The sequence below is a fragment of the Mytilus trossulus genome, chromosome 2 (assembly GCF_036588685.1).
Source record: "Mytilus trossulus isolate FHL-02 chromosome 2, PNRI_Mtr1.1.1.hap1, whole genome shotgun sequence".
NCBI classification, from domain to species: domain Eukaryota; kingdom Metazoa; phylum Mollusca; class Bivalvia; order Mytilida; family Mytilidae; genus Mytilus; species Mytilus trossulus.
The window spans coordinates 12,398,854-12,420,423 of NC_086374.1; the positions used below are offsets into that span (position 1 = coordinate 12,398,854).

The 21,570-nt window shown below is 30.1% G+C and overlaps 1 protein-coding gene across 1 annotated transcript in view; it reads left to right on the forward strand.

Annotated features, from left to right (window-relative positions):
- The first annotated feature begins 9,995 nt into the window (after positions 1 to 9,995).
- LOC134705607 (degenerin deg-1-like) overlaps positions 9,996 to 21,570 on the forward strand; it is a 38,477-nt gene continuing 26,902 nt past the window's right edge. Inside the window, exon 1 of the mRNA XM_063564330.1 lies at positions 9,996 to 10,258. Within this exon, the coding sequence (XP_063420400.1) occupies positions 10,124 to 10,258 (135 nt within the window). The 5' untranslated portion in view covers positions 9,996 to 10,123. The remainder of the gene's footprint in view (positions 10,259 to 21,570) is intronic.

Here is a 21,570-nt window from a genome sequence, read left to right on the forward strand (position 1 = left end):
AACAAAGGTAAAAGTTTGATGCTTGTGACGAAAACCTTCCTCGATCACCAGACCATATAATACCAATACCTTGTTTATTTGTCATTTAAAATATTCAAAAGAACCTACTTTCTTTTGTGTTAAAACGAACAATATTATGTACAGTTTTTCTTAGTAAATGCCACAGCCATTTTAAACGTTTATAAAATATACCTCTATTAGTATATTGACATGAGCTTCTTCCTCAAAATAGCAAGATATGGAAAAGGCACCAAGTAGTCAGTCAATATTTTAGGCACGAAGGACAGAAATATCCATAACCAATTAAAAAAAAAAACACCCAAAAACCCATAATATCTCACTAAATTGTACCTTACAATTTGACAACTAAATGTCAATAACAAAATAGGGTGAATTGGTGGTCAGACATGGCAAGTACCACCTAATCTAATATTGACACCCGTTATATTGCTCATGACAATTGATCAACCTGTGATCAGTTGCTTTCAAATAAACTAGGAAAGGAGGACACGCTTATAACTGCGACAAGTTCAACAAAGTCATCAGTAACACATATTGTATGTAACTGTAATTATAACGTTTACTAAATGTTTAAGATTAATGTTATAAACATTTATTCATTGAGAAACATACAATTTCCAAATACTGATGATCTTTTTTTTTAAATTGGTTTAATTGCATAGTCCTTGATGTAAAATAAAGATAACTCACACCTTGCAGTAGTCCTTATAATATTTAAAAATTGAATTGCTTGGAAATTGTTAAATCAATGTCCCTTTTACAAAAATTGCACGCAAATTCAGGACAAATACAAATTATAAATGAATAAAAAAGTTTTTTGCCCTAATAAACGGTTTAATCCTAAATTTATTGAAATGTCTATTCAATGTGCTAAAAAGCGTCGTTTACTCTCTATATAAAAAAGAAGATGTGGTATGATTGCCAATGAGACAACTATCTACAAAAGACCAAAATGACACAAACATTAACAATTATAGGTCACCGTCCAGCCTTCAACAATGAGCAAAGCCCATACCGCATATATCAAGCTATAAAAGGCCCCGATAAGACAATGTAAAAAATTCAAGCGAGAAAACTAACGGCCTTATTTATGTAAAAAAATGAACGAAAAACAAATATGTCTAGATGACACATAAGATACTATTATTATTTTTTAAATAATCTTCTGCAATGTGTTTTTCCTAAGTTTACACTCAGTAACAAAAACGTGTTATGTTTTGTTCATGATGACTGGATTTTTTTTTAGAGAATTGTTTACTCAAACAAAGACTTATTTCCGTAAGATGATTTCATTTGCAGTAAATTATCTTTATCTAAACTAATATATATGTTTTTACACCATTTACATTATGTTACATATTTTAATTTTGATATTTAACAATTGACACTTTTAAAAGTCGAAATAGATTATTGTTTTGTGAACAAAAAAGTGCGTGTTAATGTTCGTTACACTTTACAATTTTGTTTAAATTAGTTCTGTGCTTCCGAATTGATTTTCCTCTAAGTTCAGTATTTTTGTGATTTTACTTTTCGTTATTAGAATATTATTTTCCAATTCTAAATTCTTACGTCAAAAGTCAACCCCTAGTTCAGCAACTTTCTGCTCACACACTGGTGACGTTTAACAAAATCTGAGTTGGAGCTGCAAGCTCGTGAATACCGAATGAAAAGGGAAATGTATATTCCATATGCAGGTGCATTGTCTAAAATTCTTGCTACTAAGGTGAGGAAAATTTCAAAATTAAATCGTCTCCTTTATCTCCATTCTGGTACTCAGACGACAATGAATGTCAATACGAGGTATAAGTCTAAACATGAAGTTCTTTTACTCGAAATGTCACTCTGAATACGGTTTTTGGTAAAAGACTTTAATACAAATACTTTTTCAAAGAATGACGAAAGATACCAGAGGTAGAGTCAAACTCATGTATAGAAAATAAACTGACAATGACATGGCTAAAATTTAAAAAGACGAACCGACAAAATTACAGAAGACACAACATAAAAAAGGCTCCGGAAGGGTAGGCAGATCCTGCTCCACTGTGGCAACCGTAATAATGGAATATTACCATGTGACTAACGGTACGTGAAGCATAACAAAAAGATGAATTCAATGCGAATATTGACATAAAAATTATCCTTAAAACTAGACCGAGTTTAAAATTTGAAGCAATTACACAGAAAAACAATAATTGAACTATTTTCTATATACTGAAATGAATGTTCATAGTCAGGAGCATAACAATTGTTTTCCATTCGTTTGATTGGTTGAGATCTTGATTTTGCTATTTGATATAGAACTTTCCGTTTGAATTTTCCTCATAGTTCCATATTTTTGCAATTTTACTTTTACTTGTTTGGATTACTAATAAACATAAAATGAGATTAGAAAAGCAAGCAATTTTCTCAAAGGTACAAAAGTAAGAAAATATCTGTCGTAAACTCTAATAATTTAACTTGCACTGCTGAGCAGCCTCACGTCATGGTTAACGTAAAAGACTTATGCCATTATGAGTCAAATAGTCAGCACTTTCGTGTTGATATCAAATATCATTTGTTGCAAATTTTCTGTATACTTAGCTTAAAAATTGTTGAATTATTCGAAACACTCATAGGCTTATCCAGATTTAGAGTAAATTTTCTGAATTTTCGGTTTAAAATGTTTTCCATCTTTTCTCATTAAGATTTTCAATATTAACAGCTTGGCGGTGCGTTTCCTTAGGTAACTCCAGCCCAGCATAAGATCATGCAGGTTTACAAATAGTTTGTTGTAGTCTAGTAAAAATTATTTATCTGTTAACTGTTATTTCTCTAGATATAGATTTCATTTGATGTTAGATTACTGCAATTTAAATGGTGAAATAAGCAGATTGGTAATTTCATATGATACTTATTCAATGAAGAGTACACACGTGTTCATTCAATATATTATTTCTACTTGTAAATAAGACTCTTGAATAAATAATTAAAAAGAAGCAACAACATACCTTCAGACGTTTTACGTGTATTTAAACATGTCGTCTAATTGTATACTTATATAAGAACGGATTCAAAATCTTTTTAAAAACCAACAAATGTATTATGTTGATGCTTTGTAAGAAAAAACCTGTGTCGATCACCTGACCATAACAAAATAAATACAGGATCTTAATTATTTGTCATTTTAATTTTGTTTTGGCATGTGTAAAAGGGAACGGCACGTTTTATTCCAGTTTTTCTTGGAAGATGTATGAGCCATCGTATAGGCATTCTGAAATCATTTTCATTATAGTTCAACAATTGTTTAACCAACAGACTCTAAAAAGGGAAATATTAAGGGGTCAATGCATTAAACAAATAAAGACTTATGCTTGTATGACAATTTCATTTATAGTTATTCATCCTTATTTAAACTGCTATATATATATATGTTTTGTAGATTAGATGTTATTATTTTTTATCTAAAACAAATAATAATGTAATGGTGGACTGTTTTTATACGTGAAAGAGTGAACGATTTAAGCGCTTTGTCGACGCATCATATTGTAAATTGACTTCTTAGTGAACAAAGACTTCAGTGTTACTTTTCATGACCATACACATTTGGGTTTAACCAGTTTTATCCATATTTTGGATAACAGTTTTTGAAATGAAAAGGGAGCACAAAACGAAACTAGAAACGATTCTCAACAAAGGCAAACAATAAAAAACGTGATGCATATGTTAGGTAGCCTATACTTTAATATACACAAAACGGTGCAAAATAGCACCCATTTCTTTAAAATGAATGGTGAGTATGAACTTATGTCAAATCGTTCTAAATATTTAAAAAAAAATAAACAAAACATAATTTTGAAGGATGTGAATTTAAACACGGATGCAACTTGGGTACTCGTTATTACAGAATCGGGTGTGGTTTTGAGGTGGGTCAAACCCATTTTTCTATGATTCAATATCAACTCAAAACTACATTGGTGTAACTATGTTGTAAATACGGATTTATATAAGGTGAAATAACTGCCAAAATTGATGCAATTTGTTATGTGGGGTTCTCTACAGACGAGCTATACTATGTTAAAGAGATAAATCTCCGTTAGACAAAAATCCTATTGAGTCCCAAATCTAAAGATTTATCAACAAAAGATCATACAATTAGTTCATTTAAAGATAAATATGTTTTTCATAGACATTTTAATTACAAAGAAATGTAATTGATGTTGTATAATTGTTTATCAAAAAGATATAACATTTGTTAAACATGACTCTTATGTTACATGACAAAAGACTTAAAACCTTAAGATTTAATCTGACGAACTTTTAAACTTGTTGTAAACCCAATGCCTGTATCTTTTATTACATTAAAATCAGTATGTAATGTTTTTTTGTGTATAAAGTATAAAAGTACACATTTTTTTCTTTCATATGAATCTCTTACAGTTTGCAAAATGTACCTATCAATTTCGTAGACGGTAATTATTACGACAACACGTATCTCACAAATAAAGATCTGATGTTATTATGGAAATCGTTAGTGGTAGTCATAATTCCCACCTCCTCCATAATTACTGAATAGTTATCAAAAGTACCAGGATTATAATTTTATACGCCAGACGCGCGTTTCGTCTACATAAGACTCATCAGTGACGCTCAGATCAAAATAGTTAAAAAGCCAAACAAATACAAAGTTGAAGAGCATTGAGGACCCAAAATTCCAAAAAGTTGTGCCAAAATACGGTTAAGGTAATCTACTCCGGGGGTAAGAAAATCCTTAGTTTTTCGAATAATTCAAAGTTTTGTAAATAGAAAATTTATAAAAATGACCATATAAATGAAACGCGAAGCTGAAATTAAGCCACATAAAAAAAAATGTGCCTTCCTTGTTTAATCAAGAGATAAATTCCTACAAATTGATGTTAATCAAAGAAAACAAAAACTTAGTCCTCTCATTTTACATTCGAAGTAAATGAATAATACAAATAGATCACATTATCACGAATGATCACATATAATGTAGAATAATGGAATCAGTTCTGTGCAAAAAGTAACAGTAAAGTCCCTAATCAAATGGCAAAATCAAAAGCTCAAACACATCAAATGAATGGATAACAATTGTCATCCTCTTGACTTGATACAGGCATATCCTTATGTAGAAAATTGTGGATTGAACCTAGTTATATAGCTAGCTTAATCTCACACTTGTACGACAGTCGCATCAAATTCCATTATGTTGACAATGATGCGTGAACAAAACAAACAGGCACAATAGGTATTAATGTAAAAATAGGGGTACAACATTCAACATTGTGTTATCATATTAAAAAGAAAATGTAACAAAGCATCACAAAGAGGCGAACATCAAATTTAACAACCTCATTCAATGCTATTTCATAATACGCGTCCGATCGGAGATATACCGTAATACTTTTTTAATTTGACGTCATCATGCAATGATGTTTTTTCATGAACTCACTATGTAACTTTAAAATTAAAACAAACTTCATATCACTTTTCATTACAAGACAGGGACCTTATTTGGACTGAAACTCCAAAGAACATTCAAATCGGAAATGGCAAAAATCAAAAGCAAAAACACATCAACAGTAATGGCAAATAACTGTAATATTCCTGATTTTATACAGATATTTCATCAGAGTTCAAAATACATTAGTTGGTAAATACCCATCTCATCAGGTTGGGTCATTGTTAAAGTATTTGAAATTTCGAATATCAAGTCGTAGTGCACGAAATAATTTTGACAGCATTTCAGATTTTAAATGAAATTTTATTTGCATGTTTAACATGCGTCCTAACCGAAAAAAGTAAAAGATAGCATTGATACTTCCAAATGTTGTTAAATAGATAAATGTTAAAAAAAATACATTGGTTTTCTAAAAAACTGGTAAAAAAACTATTTCTTTAAATTATTTTCCATCGTCTTGTTCATTTTCATTATATTGATATGATTATTACAGGTCTTTTGATTTATTTTTCAATAAAATGAAGATATTCGACAAATACAATCTTCCATTTTTGGGCTATTATTCTTACAATTACAATAATGATTTAATAATTTCATGGTTTAGTTAATCAATTTACGCAATGTGTCGTTTTAGGTAAAACAAATCCATTCTTTGTTATACGAAGCAGTCATGGGGTGGACGGGTGCATGTTATGCGCAATACAAAAATGAAAATTTTGTAATATAATATCTGCAATTCCAACGATACTGCATTAAGATGAACTCGTTTTATAATCTTAAATCAATTTATAAATATGATAATATATGTGTGAATAGAATATATTTCAGTCGTTTAAGAATATTATATAAATTATAAAGGTATAAAGATGCAACAACATACCTTCAGACTTCATATCTGCATTTTAACTCAACGTCTAATTATACATTTGTCATATAATCCTTTGCCAAAAAAATAAATTAGATAAACTTTAATGTTTTGTTAGAACTTTGTTGTTGACCTGATTATATCGGTATAGATCATAATTATTTGTAATTTAAATCGTTGTTTTTGGTATGTGTTAAAACTAATAATACATTTTTTAAAGTTTTCCTGGAAATGGGTCGACATAATTGGAAATGTTGGTGTTATTGTACCACATACATATTTAGTATGTCAATGCTATCTTTTTAATAAGAGTTAGTATAGGTAAAACCATGCCAATACAAAGAAGTATTAAAGTCATTAAGGACAGCAGACACCTTGACCAAAAGAAAATTTACTTGAAGATAACAGTTGACATCTTTTTATTGAAGACTAAGTACAGACATTGATCGAAGTAAACGATGAATCAAAAATGGTTATTTTTATTTATTTTTTTAATTTATTTTAAAATTTGAAATAAAAAAGGTTAAGCTTCCCTCTTGTATGGCAGTTGTTTATAGTTCTTTAAAGGACGTTCCATTCGTATATACCTATGTATTATATGTTTATACTAAAACAAACGTTGAAGTATACTCTACATCTCCCTTTATTCGTGTTTAAGATTGACTTGTATCTAAGCCGATTAACAGTAAAAGTAATGACATATAAAAAAAGAAGATGTGGTATGATTGCCAATGTGACTTAACTATTCAAAACAGATCAAATGACACAGGTCACTATGTGGCCTTCAACGATAAGCAAAGTCCCTACCGCATAGCCTGCAAATGAACCACTAAGAAGCACTATGATCCTTAGGGTTCTTCTTCTTCTTCTTCTTCTTCTTCTTCTTCTTTTTCTTCTTCTTCAAGTAATTGAACTTTACACCGACTTTTGATGTGCTAAAACCACTCTCGAATTACTTTGATATCCAGAGACGTACACGTAGATATCTAATATTTGGGAAACTTTTTTTATGACGTTACCACCTTTAAAATGTAGTTATTTCTAAATATTACTACCTATTGTCGGGTAATAATTAATAATACTTGGGACTTTATCATTAGGACAAGCAGCTTACAATCTCAATTAATTCTTAACCCTTCCTGTGATCTTTAATATATAAGAGGTGTTCTTATATGACGACTTGATATTGTATAGAATTTTGTACAAAACTTAGTGTAATATAATTTAACTTAGCTATTAACTGTCATGAGTTACCTATACCTAAAGCAGAACCAAAAAGTTTTGAAAAGATAAGGAGAAGGTAATTGATGAACAAGAAACGAACGTCGACCTAGGAACACACTTGATGAAAAATTTGAAGCGTTAAAAAGAAAGAACAAATCCCGTTATTGGTTTGCATTTATTACAAGAAAGGTGAATAATATCGAAGGGATATATAAAAACTCATAAGTATAAACAAACCGACAATGTCATTATAAAAGATTAAAAACAAAACAAAACCGTCCTATTCTCATAGTAAACGCTTCTTTGATGATTTTTCGAAAACTATGAACCCGAATCACGAAACAAAACAATAAAATATGAGCTGAACATACAGGGTTTTCTAAAATAGGAACATATTTAATACGTCCCACCGTATTTATTGAACAGTCATTGATGAGATCCGTCGAATTGTGTTAATCATTGAGCATCGAAATTTTTAAAAAGCAAAAAGAATTGATAAATGAGAAAAAATATTTTAACAGCTCACATATCCACATGCCTTTAACACCACATTATCATATTAAAAGGTTGTTTTATGGTTTTTTTTCATTTGAGTTATTGTCTTTCTGACTTATAGTTTTTTTAATTTATTTTTCTATTCAATAAAAACATATCAACAAATTGACAATTCATTGAATACATACTTCTTAAACATATTACCTCTTTCCAATAGAAAACAAAATTGAATTTATAAATAATTATGTGAACTTGATAGTTTTGAAATTATTTTTACGTCACAAAAGTATATGTTCAATAGATTGTACTATATCATACTGATAATAACACTATATTTACCGAGAAACACATTTATAAAAAGCGTGACATAAATTGGAAAATAAATTAATTTAGAAGATAATTGTACGCAAAAATGCGGATTTTGAATGTGATTATGCTGTAATTGGAGTAATATTTGTATAACCTTTAAAGTGTGACGAGGTTGACATGTACAGAATCTTACGTTAATCAGGGCTCTTTATATTATCAAACATTATAACAGAATTGCACGAAACGTGTGTGCTTTATGACAAGATTAATTAAGTACTTACAATCAGGCGAACAGGCCTGAATACTTCAATCCTGTATTAATTTGTTAATGTAAAGTATTACTAGCACTTTCAGTAACCATATACATGTTTTTAAGTTCCCAATAAATATATTTTGTAATTCATTATAATTACTGATGTTCATAGAAGCGATGGAATAAGAAACTCATTTATAGGCAACTGATTATTTCGAAACTAAATATCTCTAGCTAGGAATATTTTTTTTGAATTGATATTAAATATTCAAATGTTAATCTTTAACAAGATGGATTCAAAATGTGAAGCAGGATCTAAATTTAGCCTTTCAGGGAACTTAAAAGATCTACCATAAAAAAACATTTTGGAAGCTTTGTGTTTCTCGATCTTTGTCCCCGAAAGTGATGGTTGTATTTTTTTTTTTTTTTTTTCATTATTTGTGTTTTTTTATTTATGCAATACAAAATCATTGTATACTATTTTTATGTAGTATCTCTCTTATCTGGAAGGCAGGAGATTACAATTTAAACTAGTCTTATGAGTTAGAAGGTGTTCCAATTTATTGTGATTCAATAACATCACTACTGGTGCCTTAACGGAAACTTTGTTAACAGATGAACGATTTCAACTCGAAATCTCTGTGGAACTTATTCAAATCTTCTTTGTATGATAATATAAACTCGTCACTCATATATTTTAATTGTAAAATTTCCTAAAAGATTATTGTAATACTTCCTTCAGATAGTTTTTTCATTTGTCTACTCGCATTACAAACAAGACAATAGCTTGCGACCAAGCATTGATATCTGTTTCTAGTTGTCTGATAATAGTAGTTTCCCCATTTACGGAGTATATGAAATGGAAAACAAGCTTGAATTACTTCCATTTCATAATTTGTTTAATTATCTTAAATATTTTCAAGGAGTTTCATTGGTTGGTATGTATAAATTGATGTGTTCTTGGTCCTGGTTGAAAGATATTACAAAAAATAATATTTTCAGTTAATCACTCTCTTGACGATAAAACAAAGTCACTATAGTTATGTTTATTCCTTTTTATTTTTGCGGCAAAGTTTGTTTTGATCTTGTAATGGGATAGTAAAAAATCATTTCTCAGAATTATATCATAAAAATATTTATGTTGACATATTTGTCTTCAATAGGTTACATTGTTTCGCATTTACATTTCATTAGAGACCGGCATAAACATGATTTTGTATCATATTACCCGAAAGATTCAGTGTCACTTAAGTTAATTGTTACTTTGAATGAGTCTATCAGAAGGCATTGGTGGAAATTTAAACAGAATTATTTGATTAATATTTCAGTATTAACTATCTATTACCATGATTACCAACTAACACTAACATCATGGCTGTAGGACTTCATTTTCATAAATATTGATAGATTTGTTTTACAATAAATCACATTTTCTGAAAGTACTTTGATTTTAACAATATTCGCTTCGAAAATAACTATATACAACGTCGTGATTATTATGACTTTGCAGAAGATAATCGTCAGGAGACTGTCATCTGTAAATATTCCTATGCATACAGGAGCTGATAGTTTAAACAAACCGTTATTTGATGTTCCTATTAAAAATGGACCAACTAATGTATCAACAAAAAAGGTAACGTACATGTATTTTATTTGATAATGTATTATGGTAAAGTAATTAAGTATCTGTCACATCGCCGAGCCGCATATCTGTTTGTTCAAATCATAGATATGTTACTTAGTAAGTCTATACACTTAGTTGAATAGTTGAACATATTCGTATATAGTATATTGCATGTTTTGGCACATATTGTTGTTACATCAAGCAGAAAAAATAATCCTGTGGAATTAATTGCTAGGTAAAATGTACATTTTTTTCTAGGTATCATTTTACGTGGGATTACGAGTAACTTACCTTTCACATGAGAGCAACTTGTCCTTGATATGAGATGATGCTAATTCGTATCTTGCTTCACTTATATCTGCTGTAAATGTTGGTTTTTAAAACCGTACTAAATTGTATTGTTGTCCTGGTAGACACTAACTAAAACTTAATGTAATCTGTCAACCGAATGTAAAGATAACGGTTTAAATTTACGAGAAAATACATTTGAAAAAAAAATTGTATACGTCCTTCACCCCTTATGTAAGAAAATAAACTCATCATAGATACCAGAACTAAATTTAGTATATACGCCAGACGCGCGTTTCGTCTACAAAAGACTCATCAGTGACGCTCGAGTCCAAAAAAGATAAAAAGGCCAAATAAAGTACAAAGTTGAAAAGAATTGAGGACCAAACTTTCTAAAAGTTTTGCCAAATACAGCTAAGGTAATCTAAAGAATCCAAAAGATTTCACTAAAGGAACTACCAATGCAGCACATTGTCTGTCTAGCGGGAAGTCGTTTTTTTATCATTTGTTATCACTTTTTTCTGTATTTATCTTTTCATAAAGAATTAACTCACAGTTTCATTTATCTGTTTAATAGGGTCTCCAAAATCCAACAACAATCAGGAGAAGGCCTTATTCAATTTTTTGCGGCACTTGTTCGCGGTTTGAAAGAAGCCACCATCCAATTTTTTTTAGATATAGACCATTTGTTAGTGTATTTTGTTTTCGATTTTTCCATAAGAAACAGATAACAATTTGAAAGATTAAGAGTTTAGTAACTGAATACCTGGACATTAAAATTGAGAATGGAAATGGGGATTGTGTTAAAGAGACCACAACGTCACCAGTGTCTTCAAAACTTATCAGAGGTACCAGGATTATAATTAAGTACGCCAGACGCGTGTATCGTCTTCATAAGACTCATCAGTGACGCTCATATCAAAAAATTTATAAAGGCAAACAAGTACAAAGTTGAAGAGCATTGAGAATCCACAATTCCAAAACGTTTTGCCAAATACGGCTTAGGTAATCTATGCCTGTGATATGGAAATCCTTAGTTTTTCGGTAAATTCAAAGTTTTTTAAACAGGAAATTTATAAAAATTACCACATACTTGATATTCATGTCAACACCGAATTGTTGACTACTGGGCTGATGATACCCTCTGGGACGAAATGTCCACCAGCAGAGGCATCGACACAGTGGTTGTAAATAGTGACCAAAGGTATCACGATTATAATTTAGTACGCCAAAGTATGCCAACACTAGGTAAAAATATGTTCAACCTATGCCTACAACAAAATACAATAGGTGTTGTTTAACAATTATTAATATATAGCAGGTAAACTACAGTAAGTATTTCAAAGCACTTAAATTTACTTCTTAAAAAATTTAAAAGCAAAAAATCAAATTTTGCAAAATGAGGTGGTAATTTAAAATGAAATAAATAATAAAAAATTATCACTTCTATGGCAGCTAACGACACAGGTCTCATCTACATTGAGATGTTTCTAGACGTAAAGACAATAAATATTCTTGACAAATGCTTGATCTGTTGATTACAAACAGGAAACCAAATAGCAATAATGGAGGAATAAGCATTTTTTCGACACTTAATTTTTGTTTCTTTTTGCATTTATTTTTGAGACGTAGAACACGTGTCTCAATTTTAGATCGTAATTTTACATGTACTTTTACTTACTTTTAGCATAAAATTTTTCTTATTATTCATTTGCAAACGGTGGAAAATATTTGCTGCAGGTCTATATTGTGATAGTTCAACCAAATGAAAACAAATGACAAAGTTACTTAAGTACATTAAAGGGAAAGAAATATAAAATATATCACACCTTTGGGTGAGGTTAGATGAGTATTTCTTGGCGTACCGTTACATATGCCAATTAAAGCCAAACTCTAATTTAAAAAAAACAGTTTAAGTATATAATATCACACTCTTTCCAAAAACAAAACAAAAAAATATTAAAACAAACAGGCATTAAGATAATCACACTATATTATGCTACTTATTTGTTTTTCAATCACAGAATATATATAATAAATAAAGAAAAAAAGAAAGGGTTTGTCGAAACGCTATCAATAACAATTGATCAGTGGAAACATCATAGAATTTCTCATCAAATACGGGTCAAAAGATTATCGGATTTTATTATTTTCTTGCTTTTGATTTCGTATATTACTTTTTATAATATCTTTTTCTCGTTTTTCGTGTTATTGGCAACATAATAAACATCGAATCAGCCCTGTCATTGATTACTAGACTTATTCCCATACTTCATTTTGCTGGTTCTATTATTTTACATTTTCTTATAGCTATTTCAAGGAGGTAACCGATAACTATAAATACTTTTAATAACTCGAACTTAGACCCCGTTCACACTAGGACATTCTTATCGATTTAAACTAGTCCGGTTCACTTCAGATCGGTTTGTGGGCTAATGTGAACGCTTCGAATCGATCTTCAATCGGTATAAACTCAAATTGGAGAATGCCTGTACCAAGTCAGGAGTATGGCAGTTGTTATCCATTCGTTTGATGTGTTTGGACTTTTGGATTTTCCTTTTTGAATTTTCCTCGGAGTTCAGTATTTTTGTGTTTTTACTTTTTTCTAAACTAAAACACCAATAGAGGTAGTTTAGTTTGAATCGATCTAAAGTAAACCGATCTTACTTTAAATGTGAACGCAGAGATCGGTTTAATTGACTTATTGTCTTTGCAGGAACCGCAGTATTTCCGGCGTCGTGTTGTAACATCGTTGCTACAGTTATTTTTTTTCAATTTTTTTTTCAAAATTAAACAAAACTGCAATAACACCAGTATCAAAATTTTAACTCGTGATCCAAGAGAAACAATAACTTTATCCAATTTTTTTTTTCAAGTGTGTGTATCAGTGTATCAACACGTGAATTTGATAAATCAGTTCTATTTATACACAATTGTTAACAGTTTTACGGGTGAAAAGGTTAGATCGATTGCGTTTTTAATTGTAGTGTGAACGCAGTGGTTCAGATTAGACCGATAGAGATCGTTTTGATTAAAGATAATGTGAACACTTACTGGTTTTATTTAGATCAATTCAAATTAGATCAATAAAAAAATACTAGTGTGAACGGGGTCTTAATCTTATTTTCTTGCAACTCGAAGAAGATGGAGATTGTTATAGTTTCAGTCAGTCGATACAATTTCCAAAAAATAGCTAACATTTAAGTTTGTTTCAAATATTGTCATCTTCCGCCAAAGAAAATTCATTTGGTCTTTTTTGATCACATACCATCCATAATGACAGAAGATTTAATTTATTTTCTCTTTTATTTCATGCTTCAGATCAACCTTTTGAATTGTGTCAAAAAGATCAAGTGAAGGTTATCGCTGGCAAAACAAAAAGTCTGGATTTTCATTATTTAGTAACCAATAAACAAGTGCGTCCCCTCACATTTGCAAAATCGGAAGGCAACTTAAGATTGTTTATATTTTTTGATGATAATGCACACATTCATGGTAGCTGTGATGAAAACTGTTATCCTCTTAGTCTATCAGTCTGAACAAAACAAAGTTCCACTGCAATGGAGACTAAAATTGTCCTTTTTCAAGATTGTTATTCGGAAGTGCTCCTAGTGTTGTTATATGTTATCCATGTTTCCAAATCGACGTCCAGACTCGCATTGATTAGTAACAACATTGATATGCAAATAGTTATGTTGTTAATGTTCGAATACGTGAGTATCCCTCGATTGCTGTCCGATTTTTACAGTATTTCTTTCTCATTCGTTAATCAATAAGTGCCATATTCCTAAATATTGAAAATTTAACAAACATTGACAAGCAATTACATGACTTTATGGTCAACTTCTGCTTCGTCAATCAAATGCGTAATGTTTTAAAACGTTTTAAAACACATTAACATATTATATAGTGTGTAAATGAATCTATTTGAAACGTTTATTAGCATCAATAAAAAAAGTCAAAAAGTCAAAACAGAACATCCAAAACTTTTACTAGGCAAATGCAAAAGTGTTTGAGCAGTTATGTAAAACAGAATGTGATTTGTTTGTCATCTTATCAATTCCAAAGTAATGCTTATATTTGTTTTGGAATTCTCACCCACAACAACTTTGCCAATTTAGAAAAACATCCTTACGCATCTTAAAAACATTGGGGTAGATAGAAGGTCCTATGACTCATTATGAAATAATATCCTTGTCCGTGATATGTTGTCACCTCCTTGTGGACAATAATTCAGAGTGAAATATTGTTCATAACCTCCCTTTCATGAGACACAATTAAATGACAATTTATTTTTGAAATCTTCTCTCTTCTCTCAATATACACAATATGCAACCTTGAATAACCTCCCTTTAACAAGACAAAATGGTATTCTGTCAATGTATGAAATATTGTCTGTTTTTTAACATTTGTTCTTTTCTTGACATTATTTATGGACAAAATTTTATGACGTAATGAAATATTGTCTTTGTGGTAAAAATTTCATAGGACAAGATTTTGTTTTACATATACAAAATAATATTTTTTTAATAAATATCAACTTTTCAGTAAATGAATATCTAAGCCAGATAGATTGCTTACAATTACGGTCTGTAGGGCAAACGTAATTTCACGTCAGACATGATGGGGTAATTCAATTTAAATCATCTCTGCAAATTAAACTTTTTTTGTAACAAAACATATTTATAATGATGTTCTTAGGCACAAAATATGTAATTCTGAACTGTCTAACTATTCAATAGAATTTCATAATAATGTGCACGAGATGCTGCGTGCCAAAAGTCTTTGAGAGAAAAATACATTATACTTTCTTCATCTGATAATGGCTTTTAATACTCTAAAGTTAATGAAGTAGTTAAGAAATCAAGGAAAAACACTGGAATTGTTGATGCATATAGAATGAGAAATTTGTTAAATATTTCATTAATATTTCATTGAAAGATAATTTTTTGAAAGTAAAATTCAACTTGATCCTTGCTCGACCTTAAACAAATAGTACATTTCGTAGTACCTGCATCCATCTGAGTCCAAGAGTATTTATTTCATATGGTATTCAATCTCTTGATATGAATTGATTGTTTTTTTTCTAATTAATTATAAATATAACAGCCATTAACATTTTCCAATCTTGTATCACAATTATTTTATTTTATTTTCTGAACTAAACAAATAATTAATTGATTTTTAAATTACACATATTAATTGTCCCGTATCTAAAGACTGTAAGCATCATGAGCATGTTAAAAGATAGAAATGTATTAAAGGAATTAAAAAAAAAACACGAATATGAAAGTGAAAAATTCTCATGTCATAATTGATGCCTGGAAGATTTCAAAGTCAACAAGTGTAAGTAATTTTATATAGTTGTATGAGCATGCATATTGTGTATGTGTATTTGCGTTTTTTTGGTTTTTTTTAGTTTTGAAGTACCTAACTTCAGAAAGCAATAATCACTTACATATCAAGGCGCACTCAAAATGAAGATAAGACTAAAATTGTATTTTTTTAATTAAAAATACATTGTGATAATTACCGCTGGTCAAATATCTCAACGATCTAGTTATTTTTGAGAAATTTTGTTCGCATTAAGTACTCGTTAAATTAAATCTCATTATTGATAGATGTACAAAAACGTACCTTAATTATCAAGGAGGTACAATTAATTAAAAGTAAGAATATTTGAAGTTAATGTATGGGATGTGTTTGAAAAGCAGCGAATAATATGCATTTTTTTTTTTTTTTTCTAATTGTGACTTGGATGGCGAGTGGTCCTATAAGCACTCATACTACATCTGCTTGTATCTATTTCTTCTGTTTTTCTCGATACTTTGTCTACAGAATTTGCTTTAATTTGAAACAAATGGTATTGCTGTAATCATTTCTGTTTTATGATTTGAAAAAATCTATGACCAGGTTCGTTTTTGCTCAGGTAATTAAAAAATGGCAAGAATTGAGAAATTAATAATGAGTTTTATGTTGTTATTTTTTTCTCTATGGGTGTAAATTTTAAGTAGAAATAATTCCATCTCTTGGAAAAAATACAGCAAGAAAATTTAAAACCTTTTACAATTTCGATGTTTGAACCGTTATATTCAAAATGTAGGTTTCTAGGTTATATTCATCAATTAAAGAAATTGTCATTTGGTTAATGGGAGTAAAGTCTGTGTGCAATTCACCCAGGGGTGTATATTTACATTTTCCCGCGTTTCAACGAACAGCGGGATTAATTTGTATTAACGATGCGAATGAATTTTCTAATTTAGTCACGTGAAAATTTTCATGTGCGGGAAAATATGTTGAAAGCCTTCACTTTCTACCCAACAGTCGTAGTGTCAAGTTTATTTTTTACATTCTCAGATATGTAACATTTTAGTTTAATTCATGCTTCTGCTCATAGTTAGTGGTTTTGTCACGTATAATTGTAATTCAATTTCATTTTTTTTATTTCTTTTTATATAGTGTCCAAGTATACCTCTGGAAACGGTTTTCCGAGCAAAGGGTTTGGGCGCAGGTTTCCAACTTTTTTTCCAATACATATTTGGTATTTAATGTAGTTTGACCCGAGTTAACTCGTTTTAGTTGGTTTTCCCTGGCCGGCGGGATAGTCGATGAAAGAGCCTTTGTTATTATTTGGTATTTAACTAAATATACAACATGTATGTCACATATCAACATTCAGTAAGCATCTATAATTGTATTGATTTATTTATGTATTCATGCTTATGAATTGTATACTCAACTTATTAAAAATCCGGTGTCCTTCAAGCTGTTTGGGTTATCGGCAATATGAATATATTGTTTTGTTTTATTAAACCTTATGTATTCAAGGAGGAAAAGGTTAAGGTAATTGTATGTATCTGCAGATAAACAATACATTATTGTTTCCTTAAAGCAACAGTATCGGTATTGTGTGCATTAAATATCTTGAACAACTTACATTTGTATGTTTGGGGCGAAATGTTTCAGACCGCATATATAAAAAAAAAGATCATGAATTAAAAAAAAACCTTGGGGCAACTTTGTTTGGTGGCGTTGCAACATTAGCTCAGTCAAATGACAAATGTATTTACCTGGAATTTACATACAACATTACTTGGTAAAATAATTTCAGTACCGAATAACAAGCTACTGTTTTTGGTATTGCCAAGGACGAACAGTCCACTACCGACAAAATGAGGATATCAGCATTTGATACTGGCTTTCATATCCACGACACTCGTATCACAACATTTGATAATTGATGTCGTTTTTTTTTTTTATATTATTCAACCTCAAAAAGATCTGGATGAAACAAATAACACTATCTTGTACAATAGACTAGACTTTTCGTCTTCAAGCCAGTACACTTGGTACAATAAAAAACCTGATAATAAATTGTTCAAATATTTCGAAAATAGTGGAATTAATTACTTTTGGAGTGTCAAGAACTCGTTGGAAGTACATGATAAATTGCAGGCTTATATTGGTGATTTTGAATCTGTGATCTCACGGGTCCGTGACTGAATTAAGTATATAACTATGCACGAGTCTTATTTTAAAATTAGTATTGTCATCTGATAAAGTCATGCCGATTATAAGATACACAGTTTTCTCTGCTTTCAAATCTTTCTGTTTGAACCCGTCGAACTGGAACTTTTCAATTATTGGTAATATTTATTAATTGGAAAACAATAGGTCTTGGAATGGAGCCAACAGCATTGTCCAATATTAGTTATAAATAAAGTTGAATTCTTTGATTCGCTGTTTTACGTCCCACAAATTGAAAACTGTACCTATACGCCTTATTTTTAGTCCAGATTTTTAGTATTCGTATTGTTATTTTAGAAAGTCTTACTGATTAAAATACTACAATAGGTAACAATTTGACAATTTAGTAGTGTCAACCCTGTGATTATGACCCGTGTATATAGCATATTAATTCTGGATACACCGTTTGGTGGTGCGCCTATCAGATGCGGAACGTAGATAAGGTAATAGGTAACAGGTGAATATACTATTGGTATCGGTATCGGACTCGACCGGAACTTCTTAATTATTGGCAATATTAATTACGTGGAAAACAAAAGGGCCTGGAGTGGTGTAATTTTTAATCTACGTCTTTGTACTATATTAGTCATATATAAAGTTGAATTCTGTGATTCGTCGTTTTTACGTGATGACGGCTGACAAATTGGACCTCGTAATTTTAGTATAATAGATATTTAGAATAACGAATAATAAAAAAATGTTTGCAAATACTTAACTTTAATATAGATATGATAGGCAAAACTTGCACAGGTACAAGCATACAAAATACCTACAGGAATTGTCCTGGATACTACCAACAAGCTTTAAGTGCGTAATTTAAATATAGAAAATCGACATGTCCCTTTATACTGTAAATACTATCGGTGTTGTACTTCTGGGTAGACGGCTTCGGCATGAATGTCGTAAACAGTGAAATCTTTTCCAATGTTTTAATAGATAAATCTAAAGAATTAACTCCCAAAACGCAATAAATGAATCAATAAAATAATTATATTCTGTATCAATTGATCTTTAAAGCCAAAAGCGAAAAATGACAAATGTCTATATCTCTAATTTCACACATGACAAAATACCTTTGATCTTACTATGCTGTAATCTGAATATTGCAGATTTGCATCAACTGACTAGATGAAATGCACAGTTCAATGTACTCGAACTTAAGATTACGACATGCTTGATCAGAAAACGACTTAAAACTTCAATCAACAGCATCGTTTTGAAATACAAAATAAAATTTAGGCTGCAAGAGATGTGGAGAATATGAAACAAGTCTTCAGTTTCTTTTGGACTGCTGATATATACACGGCATAAACATAAAACCCCGACAGTAAAAAAGGGTTAATTATTTCATTATAATAGTCCAAAGCTTAGTTCTAGAACACCAGAGACAAACGAAATCTTGATTAGAATTTTTTTATATAATCAAGCAATTTTTATTTGAGTTGTAAACAGCAATATACTCATATGAGCAGGAACATACTTTATCCGACATAACACGTAAAAATGGGAGGGGACACTTATTTCTTACATCTCAACATCAATATACCATCTGCACCTTCACATTGGATATTTCACATTTCCAAATACATTCGATATCTAAGAACTTGCGGCTGCTACTTACACTTTATAAAACGTCTCCAGTTTGACAGGGGTCGCTTGGTTGTCATTGATTAAATTTAATTCCTGTACTAAATTGAGTTCATGTCGAGCAACAACATGGAAGATTAGAATAAGTCTTAGTCCCTTTAGGATGTACAAGGAAAGATAGACACACATATTTAAGTATATCATAAGGGCTTTTAAAGTAGCATATTGAATTAAGTTGAAGATGAGGAACTTTAGTACAGAAAGACATTATTGTTACGTGAATATAATTTGTTGTTAAAAATAAACATACTATGTTAAAGTATTTCCAATATGTAATAACACATAGAATTTTAATATATATAAACTTTAAATGCAATTTGAGAGTTAATTCTGTTCTGGCTATGGCTTCAAATGTTATCAAATAACATTTTAAATGTTATGTTTTTGCCCAAAAAAATATTCAAATGCGTATTTGATTTTCGCCAAAATAAAACAAAACCTTTTCGGCAATTATACAGGTAAATAGTATATATATTAAACCTATATCAAAAAGAGAATACTTTTTACAATGTAACCAAACATGGCAGACCGCATGATAACACATACTCATGGATCATTAATCCTATTCATCTTAAATACACAATGAAAATATGTTTGTCTCTTTGGCAGTCATATCACATCTTCTTTTATTTGCCACTGGACGTTAAGCAAAAATAAAAACACAAAAATACTAAACTCCGAGGAAAATTCAAAAAGGAAAATCAAAAATCAAAAGGCAAAATCAAAAGTCCAAACACATTAAACGAATGGATAACAACTGTCATATTCCTGACTTGGTACAGGCATTTTCTAATGTAGAAAATGGTGGATTGAACCTGGTTTTATAGCTAGCTGAACCTCTCACTTTTATGACAGTCGCATCAAATTCCATTACATTGTCAACGATGAATAAACAAAACAAACATACTCAAAGAGTAAAAATGTGAAAAATAGGGGCACAGCAGTCAATAATGTGTTATCATCTTAATATCACTGTAAAACAACAAATGTCACCAACAATCAATCAATCAGTATTTTTTTTTATATTAACTGGTTGATTGTATTCAATGTAAACATTTGTTTATTTTAGTTTTGCAACTTTTAAAGTGCCATTATTCATGTGTCTCCATTTTTAATGCATTAAATATTTTTGAAGTATGTGTATTACAATCACCGATATGTTTCTTCCTTTATTTGTGTCCGAATAGATGATGTCCATTTTGTCACATTTGAAATCAATAAAATTGTATGTCATTAAGGAAGCTGGCTCGTCATGTTTTGGATTTTTTGTCAGATTTTCGGAATCCTCTGGTTTTATCCATTTGAATGCCTTGAAAACATTTGCCTGGTGACCCCCATTTTTCTTTTTGAAATTCTTTAACATGTATAATGATAAGCCATTTGTAAAAGTCTTATAAAATTTTAATTACTTTTTAACTATTTTTGAGAAATTTAACTAGTCAATGATAAAGCTATGAAAAGTCAAGAGAGAATATTTTCCCGCCAAAATTTCAATGGCTCATATATCGAAAACAAGCACGGTAACCTATATATTTTTTTTGCTCTATGGATTCTTTTATTAATTCCTTATCAATATAAACTAGTGTTTTGAAAAGTTAATTACTTTGAAACTGAGAAGCGAACTCCCTTAAATGATTCTGTTTGGTATGAGAAATGAGTATGATTGGCACTCACACCACATATTCCTATATATATGAAATTTCAATCGCTACAAAATTTCTTATTAGAGTTTGTAATTATGATAAAAAAATATATATAACTGTTATGTATGTTTTATCTGTATTTGGCACAAGACAGAACTAAATTTAGGTGCAAATAAAATACATTTTTTTCAGAACTTGCTCAAATATTGTCACATA